This window comes from Hirundo rustica, chromosome 7 (genome assembly GCF_015227805.2).
Source record: "Hirundo rustica isolate bHirRus1 chromosome 7, bHirRus1.pri.v3, whole genome shotgun sequence".
Classification (NCBI taxonomy): Eukaryota; Metazoa; Chordata; class Aves; order Passeriformes; family Hirundinidae; genus Hirundo; species Hirundo rustica.
Genome location: NC_053456.1, coordinates 26,753,812 through 26,772,399, shown reverse-complemented (window position 1 = coordinate 26,772,399; position 18,588 = coordinate 26,753,812). Strand labels below are relative to the sequence as shown.

The 18,588-nt window shown below is 39.6% G+C and overlaps 1 protein-coding gene across 4 annotated transcripts in view; it reads right to left on the bottom strand.

Moving 5' to 3' along the window:
- ALS2 (alsin Rho guanine nucleotide exchange factor ALS2) overlaps positions 1 to 18,588 on the bottom strand; it is a 36,861-nt gene that overhangs the window by 16,861 nt on the left and 1,412 nt on the right. For all 4 annotated transcript variants that reach the window (XM_040069452.2, XM_040069450.2, XM_040069453.2 and 1 more), the window contains exons 2-12: positions 15,522 to 15,611; positions 13,401 to 13,555; positions 12,041 to 12,957; positions 9,324 to 9,684; positions 8,296 to 8,464; positions 7,732 to 7,828; positions 7,250 to 7,327; positions 6,102 to 6,278; positions 4,299 to 4,470; positions 3,728 to 3,908; positions 1,979 to 2,044 (exon numbers count right to left, since the gene is read on the bottom strand). In XM_040069452.2, coding sequence (XP_039925386.1) covers positions 1,979 to 2,044; positions 3,728 to 3,908; positions 4,299 to 4,470; positions 6,102 to 6,278; positions 7,250 to 7,327; positions 7,732 to 7,828; positions 8,296 to 8,464; positions 9,324 to 9,684; positions 12,041 to 12,957; positions 13,401 to 13,555; positions 15,522 to 15,541 — 2,393 coding nt within the window. In that variant the 5' untranslated portion in view covers positions 15,542 to 15,611. The remainder of the gene's footprint in view (positions 1 to 1,978; positions 2,045 to 3,727; positions 3,909 to 4,298; positions 4,471 to 6,101; positions 6,279 to 7,249; positions 7,328 to 7,731; positions 7,829 to 8,295; positions 8,465 to 9,323; positions 9,685 to 12,040; positions 12,958 to 13,400; positions 13,556 to 15,521; positions 15,612 to 18,588) is intronic.

The window sequence follows — 18,588 nt, the reverse complement described above, 5'->3', positions numbered from 1 at the left end:
AGGTGGAAAGACTTCCCCATTGCTTTTAGAGTAGTAAGTTTCTAACACTGTTGAATTATACAAGAAGGCCTGAAGGAATCTTGATTTTGCTCTAGCGCACTTCCCTAAATATACTGAAATGATTTCTTCCCCTACTGTTGTTCAAGACAACTGAGCAGTTCTTCCCCTAACTACAAAAATTACATCCTACCTCAGAGAAAGGCAGGAAATCTGTTCAATCCTCAGTCTGATTTCCAAGAGGGAGAACTAATCTAGTTCAGAGAAGAAGAGGGAAATTATTCTGAAGCTCACAAACCCAGGATTTCTTCATTAAAAGGAAAGCACACCTATTTTTCCATCTCCTTCACTGTATGGGTGTGCTCACTGGTGTTGGCAGATGGGACACCTGCACTGAAACACATCCAGCTGGGAAACATTTAAACCACAAGCTGCAAGAATCAGGTGAGGCTGAGAGAGCAGACCCCAGGGACAGCAAAACAGATCAGAGTTCACAGCTGCCAAAGAATGCTACACGATTAGCGAGATGCCACCTCACACAAAACACTGTACCTAGTCCAGGTCTGCTAGTGGTATTCAAGAACTCTGTCATTGAACAAGTCTAGGAATAAAGTCTTCTTTAGAGAGAAGACTGTTTTTCCTGATTTTAAATTTATGCCTCTGGACAGCTTGGTATTTTTAATTTTGAGATCCTCACAGGGAGGTTTCTCAGTTGAAAAGCATCAAACAATAACAGACAACACTTACTGGAGCTCGTCTACTCTTTTAGAGGACATGCTCAAAAACCTGCCAACTGTGGAGACTTCCACTGAAGCTGCCACTTTTTTTAAAGTCTACATCTAATGCATTCATGCTGCAGAACATCCATAAAAGATGGGCTGACACCAGTAACCATTTACTTAAGACAGTACTTCTCAGGGAAGAGTGGGGGGAAATTCATCATTAGCAGCAAAGATATTCTTAACTTTCCTGTGCAAGGAGCAGGACAAAACTTGCAGGACCTCTCTTTCCTGAGGTGTTATTTACCCAGTGGGACGTGGCTGCAGCAGCAGCTGCGACACCCAACAGGGACAACTGATGTGATGAATTCAGCATGGGCGATTTCAGTATGAATTATAAACAAGCTTATACTTAAACTAAGATTTTCTCTAAGTCATCCTGAAAATCCTGACCAATGAAAAAAGGTTTTCAGGGTCTCTCTGCAGGAGGATTCTTTATTTAAACTTTGGCACTGGTCCTCAAGGGCAGAATCTTCTTCATCCTAGGTACCTACTTTTCCAAGAACTTCCAACACCAGAATTTACACTGCAGTCAATGAACTCCATAAACATTAATGGATTTACTCCCAGGTTACAGAATTTGTGAAGGCAAGGCAGCAATTCCACAGACAAATTAAAAATTACCCTCAGTACAACAACTTCTTCAAAGCACTAGGGTGAGAGATTCAGCATCACTACTCTATTTCCTAGAAAAAAATACTATAGAAATGAGAAAAAACTTTATGATCTAGAAACTTCAACTGTACTGTCTCAGGCCTTAACATACAATTCCTCACATCTACACCATCTATGCATGAAATAGAGCAAAGAAACCTTGAGAGGCAGAGAAGATGCACGTGCAGAAATGTTATTTTTGCATCATTTTAAAGCGCTTCTAAATTTAAAGAATTCAAATGAAGGTGAATTCACATTGTCTACTGTAGCTAATTCTCTTGTTATTTTCTTGACAGCAATGTTTGAAAGAATAAACACTAACACTGAATAATGATGAACATTTAGCCACATTTATTTAAAGCTTTGGAAAAAATTATTATCTGAACTCTGTTTCTTCGAAGGAATTTCCAATAACAAGATTTTTTCCTCCTTTCTCCAATTAGTGACCAAGTCTCTGCATGGTCATTACTACACACATACACTCTCCATTCCTTACAGCTCTTTGCTAACTGATAAAAATGTCCAAAAAATGGTAAAGGTTTGCTTACATTGCTGGCTTTGCAAGGAGCATAAATCCTCCCATTACAAGGAAGTTTGTTACTGAAGTACAATACCTAATATAGGGAAGAAAAAGTTCTTCAGTTACAAAATGAAAACATCCCTGAAAGCAACTGTTGAATGTCCAAGAGTTTATAATGACATCTGTAATATCTTTTACAATACAAGTTATATAGTACTTGAGCAACACACAGTGTTACTGAACACCTGGCATTCACCTTCCACATGGAGCACTGAACATGCATTACTACACATTTCTGCTGCCATTAGCTCGATGCAGAGAGCTTGTTTTAAATTTATTTTGGTTTCTCTCAGATTTGGGCATGTACAGAATAAACCTCCTGTTTCAACCACTTAGTACTGCTAGCTTCTAATTATAATCAAGATGGAAACTTAAGAGAGGAAACCTCTCTTTTCCTGCTATTCAACATTCCATCTATGACTTCTCCCCATCACCATTAAAGAAAAAAACCAAAACACCTTTCTCCAAGGAAAGAGGTGTCTGCTCAGCACATTTAACAGATTATACTTGGGTTGCCTGACTGACCCTTGAAACATGCTCATGGCATAATGCTGAGGTTCTGATGCCATAGACACCAAAAAATGTAAGCAATAGGGAGCAAAGGGGGAGAGCAGAAGACAAGCAGTAGTGAGACTATAGATTAGGTATTTCAGTCCCTAAGGAAGAAGAAATTAGAATCTTCTATTCTGCGTAATGAAAACCAATTTTGAAAATCTGGGTTACAAAAAAAATTCAAGTTGAAGACTAAGTAAGAAAATACATATTTAAAATTATATATACAATCTCCATGATAAACGGAGATGGAAGCTTCTTTCAGGGCGATACAGCATAGAGTTTGTCACTGATCTAGCAAAGATGTTATCAGTTGTGCCTGTGTTCAAAAAAATGCAACCAGTTGTCCATTCAAGCTGCTACTGCATAATGAAGTCGACAACTACTGCATAATAACTGAAGCTGATAATCTTAAAATTTTGTTTCTTTAGATATTTTCAGATATCTGGTAACCAATGCTACATTCAGATACGACACTTTAAAACTTTCTGTTTAGCCATTATTTTTCACAAAAAATTGTAAGTATTAAGTATGATGAGACTTCTGTCACATTAAATTGTCCAGAAACTAGAAGATACTGATGAGAAAGACAGAAAACAGGTTGACTGCATAGATCTTCTCTCCCAAAAGCATTAAGCCAATAAAAACAATAACCAGGAAAACCAGACAGAATTCTGAGTACTAAAGCAGCTCCAGCTTTTGGGTGACAGGTGCAATGCCAGCTGTTTAGTAGGTATGAGGACAGAAGAATTTCCTTCTAGAAGACAATCTTTAGTTAATGGCTATTGAAAAAAGCATTCTGTAACCTCCATAAGCCCTCAAAGGCAGCTTTAATTAGCATCCTAGCAAGGGTAAGTCTATCACATTCTATTACAAGATCTTTAATAAGTGATGAGTATTTAGGCCTGAAGGCAGCAACCAAGGAAGAGTCTGTACCCAGAGTTTTACACAAAGGAAGGTGATGCTGTTCACGTGCTCCACTGGGGAAGACTCGGAAATAACAAAATGAATCCATTTGTGTAAAACTCTCCATACATTTCTAAATCACAACAATACAACAGTTACATAGCTGTTCTTATGACCTACTTTCCCTTAACTCAGGGCTTGATGCAGTCAGTAGATTAAGCCTGCAGAGACTCAAGATGAGAGGGAATTGGATACTTGCTCAGTGTAACTATCCAAAAAGAGACTGGAATGCTTCAGGATGGCCAAGCTCCTGGCTTCTTTTACTCCATGAAGAAAGCTTGTTAAAGAAGCTCCATGTTGACCAATGAGATAGCACAGCTTGCTGAACCTGCTTGCCATTTCCTGCAACAACTGGATTGTATTCGCATTGCCCAAATTATCTGTAACAGACCACAAAGCGATTTAGCTCACCTTATGAAAGGGCAGCACCCATTAACAGAGAGAATCTCAACATGCTGCTGCTTAGATGTTTTATCAGCACTTTCACCTCATGGCTACGTTATCCAGAATCAGAAATTCAACAGTTTTGGACTAGATATAGCTCAAATACAGAAGGTACTTCAGGTGAAACCACCAGGGAAGTGCAAATATTAACAGAATCCACACTGTCAAAATGCAACGGTCTTTCACCTCTTCATCCGAACAGGGGAGAAAACAAGGCCTTAGTTTCATCTCAAAAATATATTATTACTTTAAAATTTTGCATAACAGAAATTTGTTGTGAAACGTAGGGGAAACAGCATCAAGGAAAACATTAAAAAAAGTCTTACCTAAACCTAAAAGAGGTCTAAGAACCTGAGATTTGATCTCGCTCAGTTTGAAATAAAACCTTCTCTCAGTAGCAGCCAACTCGTGCAAACTGGCAATATATCCCATTACGTTTTTGTCTACCAAGGCCAGACAGTTGTCACCACCAGCTATCACATTGCTTATGTACCCTACCTGAAAGATGAAAACGAGAAAAGAAAAAATAGCAGCTTTAATGTTTTTCTTTTTACACTCCAATTTAAAAACAGAGTAATGCAAATAAAGCACATTTCGAAGAGCACTAAGTGGAAGTAAGCATTAATTACCTTCAGTGACAAACAACCCATTCAATACTGGCTTAATACAAGATTGACAAAAGTTGAAGAACATTTATAGCCACTGCTGTTCACTTTCCTGACTCTGACAGAGCCAAAAGACAATAAACAGAACACGTTTTAAGGTGGCTCGTACAACCATTCCATGTTTAAGAGATACTGACCTTAAGTTCAGTCACTTTAGAACTGCAATATGCTTATATTAACAATGGTATTAAATAGGATCATTATATCATACATTTCTCCTATTAAATACAAAGAGAGAAGAACAAGCCTTTATTAGAACAATGACTGTGCTCTGGACAGGTCCTTTCTGGATCTGGAATAAGTCAATTTATTGATAAGAGTCCAGTTTATTGATACTGCAATATTACTAACAGTAGTAGTTGCTTTCCACAACAGTTCAAAGCAAAATTCTTCTCTGAGGTCAGCACAAGTGCCACTGATGCACTATGGTTCCTCACTAATTTTGGCTCCCATGCAATGCCACAGAGTAATTCAGAGTTTGAGCTCTACTTTTATTTCCTTGATTGCTAAATAGAGGTTCCCTAGAAACACTGAACTGAAGTTGTTCAATAGACAACCAATTCTCCTATGCAAGAGCCTTCCAGTCACCCTTAAAGAGAAGGGAATGGCTGGCAACAATCTTACAGAAGGAATACAGCCTGTGTATCTGCAGGCACAGACCCTGAGTCTCAATCTGTCCCTCCTCAAAACACTGCCCAAACTGCTGTTCTGCTCAGCTTAGGGAAACAGCAATGACATCCAGAGGAGCTAAGGCAGAGACACTCTCTACCCTCACAATTTCCTTTTTGTTACCTTAAATTCATGTTGGTCTGAAACCATACAAACAACTTGGAAGAGGAAATGCAGTCAAGAGTTCACACCCCTACCTCATGCCAACCTCCAAGGCACAGGTAAGATTCAGCTTCATGAAACAAATAGTGTAGGGGCACCTCCTGTCTCCCATTAACATCAAATGCACATTTTTGCTCAGATCCCCCTTTGCATTCACGTGAAAGGGAAGGGTAGGGAAGGAGATGGTGCAGAACTCACAGGGATCTTCTGCCCAGTCACAAACAAGAGGCAGAATATTGGAATGGAGTAAGAGAACAGAGCAGCCAGCGGCCTCAGCCAGCTGACAGACAAAGTGAAGAGCAAGAGCAGTGAAGACTGAACACGAAGACTGGTGAAACAGAGCACAATAAAAGAGTGCATTTCTGCAGCACGCACAGACAGAAGGAAAAGGATCAAACACACCAGAAACACCTCCTTGTCCCCCAGACAGAAGGGAAGGCCAAGGAACAGGCAGGGGAGAGAAGAGCATTAACTCGGCCTCCTCTCTGCCCTCCATCCAAAGTGCTCCTCATGTGACTACTAGGAGCCAACCATGTGGCTTGACACCCTTAAGGCTCATTGAGCCTCCAGCACTGCGCTGCTCCCTGAGAGCACCAGTGTGATGTGTACTGACTTAAAGGAAATAACACTCACCTTACTACAAGCTACTAACAAAACTGGACTCTTAGTACAGCTATTTTCATTCAAATTGTTTTCTGTTGATGTCTCCTGGCCACAGTAATATAATCCAGGTTGGAAGTCTTTCTCATCTGCTAAGAAGAGAGAATAATCTAGTCCTGCTGCTGTAGTCCAAATACCATCGCCACACACCTAAAATTCAGGAGGAAGGAAGACATTAAAAATCATCACCCAAAGCTGGAAGGAGAGAAAAGCACATAACTCTTCTAGTCACACATGTACATAATATACCTGCCAAGATAAACTATTGCAGTAACCAGTTGAATTTTTCAACTTCAGTGTCTCATAACAAACTCCTTGCACACGTACTGAAAACTCTTTCTTTCCAGTTTTTTTTTCTAATGGCTGTTTTTTTTGCCTTCCAGTTACAAATCAGTTGTATTTTTAAATGGGCATCAACTGAGCTTGATTAAAGTTGGAACACTATTCTCCCCTCTACATTTAACTGTGAAACCTCTATAAACTTGGGAGACAGTTAATCTGCTGTACATTAAGTTGCATAAGGCCTAAGCAGGAAAGTTGTGCAGCAATTAGTTAATTTTCCATTAAGATGAGCAGTAGAAAACATGGGAAAGGCCGTTGTCTAACTCAAAAATCGTTATTTTGCTATTCACTCAATGTGGTGAAAAGTTCAAAACAAAGAGAAAACCCACTGCCAAAACTCTGCAAAGCTCTGGGAATATGGAAACAAACAACAAATGTGGCTGTGGTCCAGCCAAGCTAAAAACATTAGAAACAATTGTTTAGAATTAAAACAGAGTTCTGAAGTATTGTGAAGTTTCAACACTGCAACACCAACATCAGAGAAACCAAACAGACGGTAAAAAGGGAAATCTGATAGGAAGATACAACCAGTCACATTTCTCATTTCTAGAACTTCAAACTGTGGTCAAAAACCAGAAGTCTGTGTAAATGATTTCCTGGGTAGATTTTCACAAGCTCATCTAAAGACCATTTCACAGCATAAGCCAAAGCAAATCAAGGGCTCTATTACTAAACAGCACCTCGATCCAAGAACAGGTCATTCTCAGAAATAACTCTGCACTCACTTGTACAAGAAGAGACCCTAAACTGAAAGAAGAAAACCACAGAAAACAAAGTACCTTTGTGAGACGAGGGACAGTTGTTGGGGAGTTCAAGTGACCAAGCTGGCCAGAGATATTACTGCCCCAGGAATACACCTGCAAGAAGCAGAGCTGAACATCAGCATGTACATTTATACACACAGAAACATACTGAACTGTGGTAGCACAACACATCAAGTGTGCAAACACACAAGTCAAGGCTGTAGGATTCATGTACCGACAAGCATTTCCTTTATTTTCACTGCCTTCCTACATTCTCAGATTGTCTTCTCACATTCAGAAACTGAAAGCACCAAATCAAGTCACAGCAATCTTTAAACATAATGTTGATGGTACATGCAGAACTTGGGCAGAAATAGAATTTAGATTCCACACTACTTCCATGCTGCCTCCCGCACACGGGAACAAAAGTTTAGAAGCAAAAGAAACTAAAAAATAGAAAAGACCAAACATGAAAATTATGTCAGAGATAAACAATAAATGCTAACAATCACTCGTACCTGGGATTTGGCAGTGAGTGCTAAGGAATGATGGCCACCTGCAGAGAGGTGAATCACTTCCTTACCATCAAGGCTTTTCACACACAGTGGCTGCAGCCTGTCAATCCCCAGAACCCATAAGGTGAGGGAAGAGGGGTAGAAGGTGGGGAAAAAGAAAAAAATATTATCAGAGGTACTGTTAATGCAGAAACACTCAAAGTTTTATTTTCTTCCCCAAAACAAATTAGAAAAAACCAAAGATATTTGGAACCTTCTGGCAATAAACCAGCTTAGTCAAAATGGTGAGGAAGGGCAAAAATTGATGACAGACCTCAGCCCAATTTGGACAAAGTCAAAATATCACCAAAACTGTTACTGATTACTAAGGGAAGAGTCGTAATTGATTGACGCTCGTAACAATACAGCATAAAGCACGTTACTTGGAGAAACTTAGGTCACAACACTTAGAAGAACAAGAACACAACACATGGCAGATGTTTAAATTTGAGAAGCTGAGACAGTTCAATACTCAAAATTACCTAGCAATCTAGTGAATAAAAAAAGCATTTATCAAAGAAATCTCACCTTGGCAGAACATCACCATGCCCTAGCTGTCCTTCCTTGCCTTTCCCCCAGCTCCACACCTCTGTTCTTAGAGAGGGCAAAAGAGCATCAGCTTCACCACTGTAGGTTGGAGTCAGAGCCACAGTTCTCATTTTGGCCCGTCCTACCTTCCGTAAGAGCCTAGGGGAAACTGAGCAAAGGCCAAGAATTAGAAATATTTCTGATCTTTTGGTAAATGTATCACTCAGGTTGTGTGTCACACAGCAACAGTGCTACTTAATAGCAAGTGATCAAAACTGCTTATACCAGCTTTAATTCAAGCCCAAGAACAAAGGTTGACAGGTAAGACAACAGGTTATGGATGCAAAGAAGTAACATAGGTACTAAAACCAGAGATGTCAAGTAGTTTTTACAGGTGCTAAAGGACAGCATATGAGAACCATGCAGTTCTAATCAAGTAAATGAACCAAACCAAGTACATGTTAAAGTGTTTTGAAAGAAAATATATTCTTGCAGTGAAGAGAAGACTTCAATATTTGCTAAAATTCCCCTCAAATCCAAGATCAATATAGAACCAAACCATATACACGTCCAGAGCAATTAACAGCACAAAAATCGGTGAGGGAAGGACGTCATTAACTTTGAAGTTCAGCAGTGGGAACTGGAATACTTATAGGTCCCTGGCTCAAAACCAGCTCAATGCAGTGCAGATTACAGACCACACAGACTTTTATCTGCTACAAAACCAATATGAAAGATTCCTTAGCATCATTTGGCAATATGACTCCTCCAATATGTGCTCACCTTATCTTAATTTAACAAGAGAGCCCGTTTGTAAACACACCATTTTTGGTTTTCTTAGCACACGGTGTCGGCTAGTCTTCACTCTCCCCACTGCGTTCAAGTCCTAAGATATTGTTTAGAATTCATATGCACCTTTGAGAGATCATTAGAATTGCATTTAATAAATATTTGGGGTTTTTTTTCACGTATAAACCTCCACGTTATTATAAGTTTTCCAGTGTTTTTTCCCCAGCATGCTTGTTTACCTTGCGACAACAAGCCAGGCAGGGAAAGCCTTCGACTCCCTCCTTCAGATTCCTCTTCTCTAATATCTACTAAACTGGAACTCTTCTTCCCCTGCATGGACTCCAGTCTGACCTGCTCCTCTCGAGTGTCCTTCAGAGCTTCGGGCCCCGGGGACCTGCTGCCCGACTGCGATCCCGGCTCACTCGAAGGCGTGCCATAGAAGTTCATGACTTTCTTCAGGGACAAGGCTCCGGCCTCGTAGGTGGCAGCGACTCTCACCCCAACTGCTGAGGCACAGGAAGCCACCAGGCTGTTCAGGGTGGATGTGCTGCTGCCAGGAGGGCCAGGGATACAGGCACCGAGCTGCTCCTCTTGAGTTGGCTAAAACCAGAGGGAAATTGGGAACTATCAGAGCAGAGAGCACAGAACAGCGGGACGATGGTGCACATTCACTATTCAAACCACGGGCTGGACTGAACACCGTATAATGTTCATTATAAATGTTGACTGTAAATTATAGCTGTGCTTTAACTGTATATAATAAAAATTATCTGGGTTTTATGCTTAGGTGTACATCTATTGCTCAGAATAATTTTTTTAATGGTAGCACCAAGCACCATTTCTAAATCAACTGGGCTGTGTCTGCTGTACCTGTCTTGTAGCTCGTCCATAAGGGACTGTAAATCTGAGGTTTTTAAATATCAACAAAAAAGGATCTTTGCAAATAAATATAAAAAGGGATATAATTTTAAGCTTATTACCAACTTCTTTGCCACCGATGAAAAAGCATCAGTGAGCATGCTGTATTTTCAGAGAGACAAGTTCTCTCTTCAATATGGTAAAAGGTAAACAGTAATTCATGGATTCATTTTGTAAGGCCTATCTTAAAACCAGTCTGGTTGTGTTCCTTACACCACTGTTGTGTCCATATAAAGCTCAATCAATAACCATCAGATCACAAGAGGAAAAACTGACTGGAGACAATTATTAGTCCCAGCACACCATTACCTGTAATAACAATCAGCTGATCCACCAAGTAAGAAACAATGCCCAAAATTATCTCTGACAAATAGTTTGAACATTTAAACAAAGACAGCAAAGTCCGATTTTCTCTTGTACTACACAGTACAAAATAGTATTATTACAAGTATTACAGCTCATTTTATTCTGACAAAATAAAAACAATCTGACTTCTTTAAGCTTCTTTAAAGCTTAGGTTGAAGGACTGGGATTGGTTCTATTTACTTCATCCTGTTTCTGAAAGCCATACCTAGCAGTACAGCAAAGGAACTTCATTTGTGTAGGAAAGCAAAGAAAAATGAAGGATTTTACTAATGCTGAAACGTGACATTAGACCTCATCTCTGCTCTTCACATATATGTGAATTGTGAAAGATTCAGTGAGTCGATTCCAGTCTTGATTCCTAAAATTGTGCAAGGATAACAGAGCTCTGGAAATATGCCAGGAGCAAGGAATTGAGAAAGGGAGCATGAAACTACGTGTTTCAGTCATTTCCCAATACTGGACTTCTTGCAAAGAGTCTGAGGAGCCCACAGCTACTAGAATGCATTTGTAATAGCAAAAGGCAAAAGAGCAAGCAGATGTATTTACACAACATTCATTTCTCTAAACTAAGTTTTCCCCAGAGTAAGAAAGCATAACTTGCTGAACTACCAAGTTCCTGGACAGATTTTAAAACTAGGGGGATTTTGTAGCCATCAGAGGCAGTAACAAAAAATGACTATTTTTTAGGTATTGCGAAATTTATTTCCCAAACCACTACGGAGAATGTCTTACTGCAACTATTAAAAAAATAAATAAATTTATGTCTGCACAGCACTTTAAATGACAAAAGAAATTTTCAGAATTCTACTATCAGTTTTGTAAATGAGGCCACAGAGCAGCACGGTTCCTCACAGGACAGCAGTTAGGTAAGGACTGCCAGACTGTGAGATTCTGGATTAGTTTTCTGTCTAGTAACTTTTGGGTTCTATCTTCTTCCCTTTGTCCCTAATTACATTTCCTTTTTTTCCCCACGTCTCTAAAAACCAGAAATTAGTATTTTGTCAAGGACCCACAAACAGCTCTTGAACTATCATGTTGAACATTTTCTGATGTTTAATAAGAGATGAGTACTTGACTGTTCTTGCTGTAGCATCAAAACAGTCTTGTTGAATCATTTCCCACACCACACAGAGTAGTACTTACACATCTCCTATCCCTCGTTATGAGTTTATTGCCACCCTTGTATTATTAAAATTAGAAACCTTTTGGTCAAACCTTTTAGCAATTTGCCATCCAGAATTTTTAACTGATTGAGACACTAGATGGATTTGTGAGGAATTAGTTCCAGGTACAGAAACGAAACCTTTACCATAAAGGTAAATCAGATGAGTACCAGTAAGATTCACTGACTCTGACTGCCCCACACAAAGGGAAACCCACGCACCAGGAAGCAGAGCACAGAAACTGGCTTACATGCTGCTGGTACTGCCAACCACGATGAGGAGAGACTAAAGCACTGTCAAGGGTGCCCACAATGAAGGCTCGCAATTGAACAACAAAGGAGGACAAAAAAATCTTCTAAAAATTGCAAACCATCAGTGAAAAAACCACTTGGAAACTATGAAAACACCACAGCTATATTAAAGTAAGTTTGTCATTTGTAAAAAGAGTAGTATTGTCCGATATGCAAGAGAAGTTACAGCAAATTATGAGCTAGTGATTAGGTACCAACCTGTTCAGGCTCTCCATGGATGTTTTTATTCAGGCTCTCACTTAATGAGTTATCTGACAAACCAATTAAGTACTCTTTCACTTCTTTTTTGTCCGAGAACAGAGTATTTCCCGAACTAGAAATTCCACCCTCTTCCCGTCCATCGCTGCTGGGAAGGCCACTTGGTCCATCAGACTGTAAACCAACAAGCCTATGCTGTTCCAGGGGAGGTTTCTGACAGTCTTCACTCCGGCCAGCCGTCACACTTCTGCCTTCGGAGGTGTCTGATGACGGACAGAAAACGTGGTCTTCTGGTTGGTTCTCAGACAGTGCCACACCCAGCGGGCAGCAGTGACTATCTGAAATGATGACATGATCTTCCTTGTCCGTCATGGTAATGAGAGGCTGACTGCAGTGGTTGCATCTCTCTGGGATAGGCTTCATTTCCTGCACAGGGAGACATTGTACCAGAGCCAGGCTGTGGTAGGCTCCACAAGCAATCTGGAGCACAACGCGTCCCGCCAGGTGCTCCACCTTCTGCGGCTTTGTCACCGGGAAAGCGGCGGTGATGAGACCGAGCTGGCAGCCGCTCCCCCAGGCCCATATCTCTCTGCTCAGCGACAGCGCCAGCGTGTGCTCCTCTCCGCATGCCAGCTGCAAAATCCGCACGGATAACAGAGGGCTGGTCTCGCAATCACAGATACTGATGGGCTGGGGCTCTGGCACACACTGCTGATCAGCAACTGCGCACTGGCCGGCAGAATTGTCGCCCCACATGTACACCACACCGCTCTCCGTCACGGCTCCGCTGTGGAAGCTGCCGGCTGCCACCGTAATTATACGATGTCCGAGCAAAGCGTTTTCTAAGATGGGACTGTTAACGCATTCCTCAGGTCCTGATCTCCAGGGCAGCTTTCCAAAACTGTAGACCTCTCCAGCTGGGAGGGGTGAAAAAAGAAAAACAAATCCTAGTATGAGTGTACAAACAATTGTTAAACCAATACAAAAATACAAAGACTGCTTCAGATGAACAGGTATGAATTCCTAGCTTACTCCAGGCACAGCAGAACTACAGCTATCGATATAAGAAGGCTGCTTGTTGCTCTCTGTAATTGCTGCTAAGTTCTACACCTCACGTTACCCTGTGCATGCGTGTACTGTTAAAGTAATGCTTTCTGCTGAAAATTCTATTATACTCAAGTCAAATGAGTTAAGTGTACTCATTGGTCCTTTCTAATTTAAGAACATACTAAGGACATACAAATCTGTATGAAGAGCACGAAGTACAGTCCTCATCTTTCCAAACACCGATCTAGTACCACTTCTAAAGGAAAACAACCTGACAATAACTGAAGATCGTTGCAGTTAAGGTGTCCATTACCTTCTGTTAGAAGTAACCCATGATGGCTCCCAAGGGCTGCCTGTAACACTGTCCTTCCGCTGAGGCCTGGAAGCCTTTCTGGAGTTACAGAGCGGGAACCAGCCTTCCAAACATAGACCAGGCCTCTCTCTTTGGCTCCTTCTGCCTCTTCTGAGCTACAAAGATTGGATGAAATTGGAACACAATCAGGACAAAGTTTTCTGTGGTTCAGTAATGCCTGTGTGGGAAGGGCTTAGTAGTTCAGACATTAGTTTTACTTTCAAGCCAACATTTAAAAATTCTTATTACCAAATTGTAAAGTAAATGCTATTTAAATGAAAAAGCAAGCGTCCTCTCTTTGAAACCATAAGCTTTTCTCTCATTTGTACTTTACCGTGTTCCAATTGCTCCCATTAATTGTGTGTTTAAAACATTACACCTGTAAGAGCTCATCCTTTATACCCTTTCATTTCTACCTCTAGAGATAAAAACAAGGTTTTGATTGTTTGGGTTTTTTCCCTTCTTTGTAAATTCTTAATGAGTGTCTCAGATTCAAATGAGCCAGTTATTCAAATCAACTGAACCACAAAAAAAAAATCCTGAAATAGTGTGCAAGTATCAGAGCTTGCAGGAGTGACTGGAACTATCCAAAACTGGTTTAACGCCTCAACACACTGTGGTTTGAATGCTCAATCAGCAACTTCTCCAACTCAGCACAAAGAAATTTCTCAGAACTTTGACAAGCCCACAGTTTTTACAATTTGAAAAATCCCTTGATTTAAATACAAAAAGTTGTATTAAGCATCAATAGAGACTGGCTTAAATTAAGACTAGACTTAAAGTTAAATTAACAGTCATGCTTACATTTCCTTAGAATTTTATATAGACTAGACTGTTATCTACTCAGAAAAAAAAAATAGGTTTAGCTCCTTATTTGACAACAGCAAAGTCACTCACTCTCTACATAAATCAGTTCTTGCAGCTTGACATGAACTTGTGAAGTTAAAAATACTAAGACAGCCAGAAAAACTTTGATAGAATTACTGTCTTTGTCTAGAAGAAAAGGCACAGAAAATAAAACGCACTCCCCTTTACCAAACCCCCAAAAAAGCTATTCTGATGCACCACACTGCAGGCAAACTCATGCAAGTAGCCCTATTCCTGCAGACTATGGATTTGTTAAACTATGTATGTTGTTAACTGTGGTGCACAGGATGAACATCTTTATACAATCTGCCTCTGAAACGTTTATATTAACAATAGCTAAGAAATCAAATTATCTCTCTTAGCTCCTCTGCCCATCCCAAACATCTTTTTCTACAAAACAGAAGGAAATAAAAAGAAAAAAAAATTAAAGGCAACAGTCTAGAATTAATCTCTTCTAAAATTCAAGTAAACAGTTTATTCCATAAAGCAAACACAGATTTAAAATGCAGAGTCCACCTTGCATTTCAAATACATAGGAATTGTGTTTAGAATAGAAGTAAATGAAAAAGAAACCAATCAAGTAATATATATGCAAAGAAAAAAACAAGGCTTAAAAATTTAATATCAATATAAGGATATTTCACCTAAGATAAAAAATACAGATTTTACACAGACAGGCAAAGAACTCCAAAGAACCCAAAATGATAATACTGAGAGTTTTCCCCAACATGCTGTATATCATCAAATCAGTTCAACGCCTGACATTTGATTTTTTATCCATTTAACTAGTCTTCAGAAAACAGTGTAAAACAAATTTGGACATTCACATAACAGGATTTCTGACAAAACCATCTGACCTCTGTCAAATATCTGAGTGCAAGAAAAGTCTACTGCAGGGCTACTGATCCATAATCAAACTTCACAGGGGCAGGTACCAGACAGGATCTACTGTTTGCTTGGCAATGTTACTTTCGAGTTTGCAGCCTGTGGCTACAGCTCCACAAATTACAGCTTAAAAGAGAAGTTGCTGTTGTAGGAACTTTAGTGTTCCAGACACAACTGAGGCTGAAGCTAAGTCACTAATTTTCCCTTTAGTGTAAGTTTTAAGACAAGTTACATAAAAAGTATGCTGATACCACTTAAATTTCCCAGGAATATCATGAGCTGGCCTACTTCAGGGAGCCTCTGTGGTTTCACCTAGCTGTTCATTCTCACCTTCTTTCCTGTGAGTCCATCTGTCAGTGGCAGCACTCCATCACCACCGAATTGTTCCTCTTTCAAAAGGAACAATATAATTTTCACAAACTGAAAAACATAAAAAACAGCGATTTATTCACAAATAACATAAAACAAAACCAACAAAACCAAAAAACTCCCAAAGTTTTAGCTCCTGCATTCAATAAATAAACACTTCCACACTGCTAGGATGGTTCAAGTATTTATATTTAGTTCACTCACACTGAGTTGGCAGACAGAAGCCAAACAGCCAGACTCGTCCTAAATGCTCAGCTCACAATGGGTCTATTGTAAGGACAGAATGAACAATTCCTCGTTCAAAGGCAGAAATCTACGTCAACCTCTCTATACAATTCTCATTATACCACTCAAGAAACACCAAACTGATTCATTTTCAGTCATAAGACAGAATTCAATACTCAGCTAAATTTCAGGTGAACAGATTTGCATGAGCAGAAAATGATAATGAGCTGAATTTGTAGCTCCATTCCAGAACCGAAGCACACATCACCATTAGAAGGTGCAATTCTGCCTGGGCAGAAAAGCAGAAAGCAAGTTCAAAACGTCTCTTCATGCAAACTGGTAATAGAGTGCCCATGGAGATAAAAGACAACCATGGAAGGTACAGGGAAAAGAGTGGCTGCTCTAGCTACAATTTCATCCTCTCAGATTTCGAATTTCGCAAGTTCACCCTCACACCTTTCCATTCTCATGAAGATACCGTTGTATTACTTTCCTTGGAACAAAAAACAGCTACAGTTAATCTTTGTTTCTTACGATCTGTTTGGCTTCTTTTTAGTATTAAAAGAACTGTAATTTCTCTGGATCTACTGCCTTACTGTATGAAGTACTATAAATTTTAGTTACATTAATGCATGTGCATAGTCACATTTATTCAAACCAAATTTCACATATAAATGCTTTAGAGCTGTTGCTTCATTACAATTGCTGTCTGATATCCACTGTAACAAAATCAGAAAGCAAATTAGTCAGTGTATGTCTTAAGACCCAGAATTAGGAGTCTGAAACTTTCTGCATACAGAAAACAGAAATAAATATGGCCAGTCATGAACACAAGAAACAGAATACATTCTGACCTGTAACTCTCAAACAGAAGTTTCAATGCACACTTGGAAATAGTAATCATCAAGTCAATAAATAATTAAAATAACAAAACCTCCAACACTTTCACTAGAGTGCTCTCAATAATGAATTACCAAGGAGACCTTCACTTATAGAAACAATACAGCAGACAAGCAATTCCAGTCTTTCAGATAGAGGACCCTAAAAAGAGTGTTTTGGACTTCAGAGCTGGCAAAGAATAGACCTCAAAAGTTAAAGATCTGACAACATGGTATTGTGGTAAGTCATAGGCACTCTGCTCTAAAAATCCCCAAAAACCTGAGCATACTTTCTAGAAACACAAAGACACACTCATCACCAGAGAGATACTGCTTCCAAGACAGCCTCTCCTTCCTCAATTACAAAAGAAAAAACCACAATTGTAGAAGTTAACTTTTAAAATATTAACAGTGGAAGTCCCACAAATATAAGGGAACTGTCATGCAATGCTTCAGTAGCAGAGGTGTTGATGAAATATCCAAGGAAAATGGAAGCACGTTTCTGGAACCATAATTTCCTGATGTGTTCTTGCTCAGAGTAAGCACATTCAGGGTTTTCTTTAACCTACTAAAAACCACCTAACCCTACAATTCATTCTCTTCAAAATGCTGGCACCTCTCCTTTGTCAAGGACTCTAGCTTCAAATAAAAAGACTCAGTGGGTCACTGAGCCAAAGAGATGAACACTTTGATAGTAATTTAGGTATCAACAAATATACCATTTACATTGCATATAGGTATTTGAGGTGAAGGAACTGAGGCTTAAAATTCTTGACTTCTAGAATTTATAGACTTTTTTTAAGGACTCAAAGAATTTTTTTCATTTACATGAGCCTCAACTGCCAAAAAAATTACTGTAATTGTCATAAAACCTTCTGACTGTAACAAAACAAAGTTAAAGACAGGCATTTGATTAGCTGTTTTCCAAGATCTCCCTTCAAGGTCAAACTGAAAAACTATTTACATAGTTATTAAGTAAGAAATCTGCAACAGTGGCGAACTAGAAACTAAGAGCATGATATGATACCAGTGATAGATTTTCTTTTCTTTACAGAAGCTCACACTTAGGGCTGCATTACCAAGCATTCAGGCATATAAGGAAACTGTTTTCTTTCCACAGATGAGACATCTTTAAGTTATTTTGAAATCACTTTCAAGTTCAGTTCAAGTTTTCATTCACTCATAGGACAGCACAATATTATTCCCACTTCACAGCTAACACAAAATACAAGTTGCTTTGCCACAGCTGCAAACTAAGTAAAGTAATTGTAATAGAAAGTTTCTTCCTCCCAACATGTAATTTTCCTTGCTTGTTCTCACATTGCATCTGCATTATTTCCTTTCCATTAAGACTGTCTGAATCGTTATTAGACTTAACATCCATGGAGGTGAACATCCAGGCACAAAACAACACTCCTGCATGGAAGGAAGCTCAGTGTGATACCAGCACCTTCACTGCTCTGCCCATACTTTTACCATCAACATTTTTCTTTCAGCGCTGCCAGTGGAAAGCAGCAAGGAGTGCCAATTATGAAATGGCTTTGTGCTACAGACAGATGGCCACTGGCATGGCACTGATGTCATACTCTCCACTTACAAAGTTAAAGGCTAATTCCCCAGAAATCAAATGCTACCACACCATAACAACTGCCATGGTTGGGAACGACTTGGAGCAAACACTACCGTCTTTATCATGGACTGTGCTCTTTGATGACCATTTTTAAGTGAGCACCACAGGCATGAAGGTAACGTTACGTTAAATGGTGAACAGCAACAGCTGGTATGCCCCTGACTTTGAGAAACTCAGAGCTCCCATGAGCCTCATGTGCTTATTTATCTGCTATGTCAATAAACACTGCAAATATTTCTACAGCTTTCATACACGTTTACTTACCCATTTCCAAACACATTTTTAAAAATTTTGT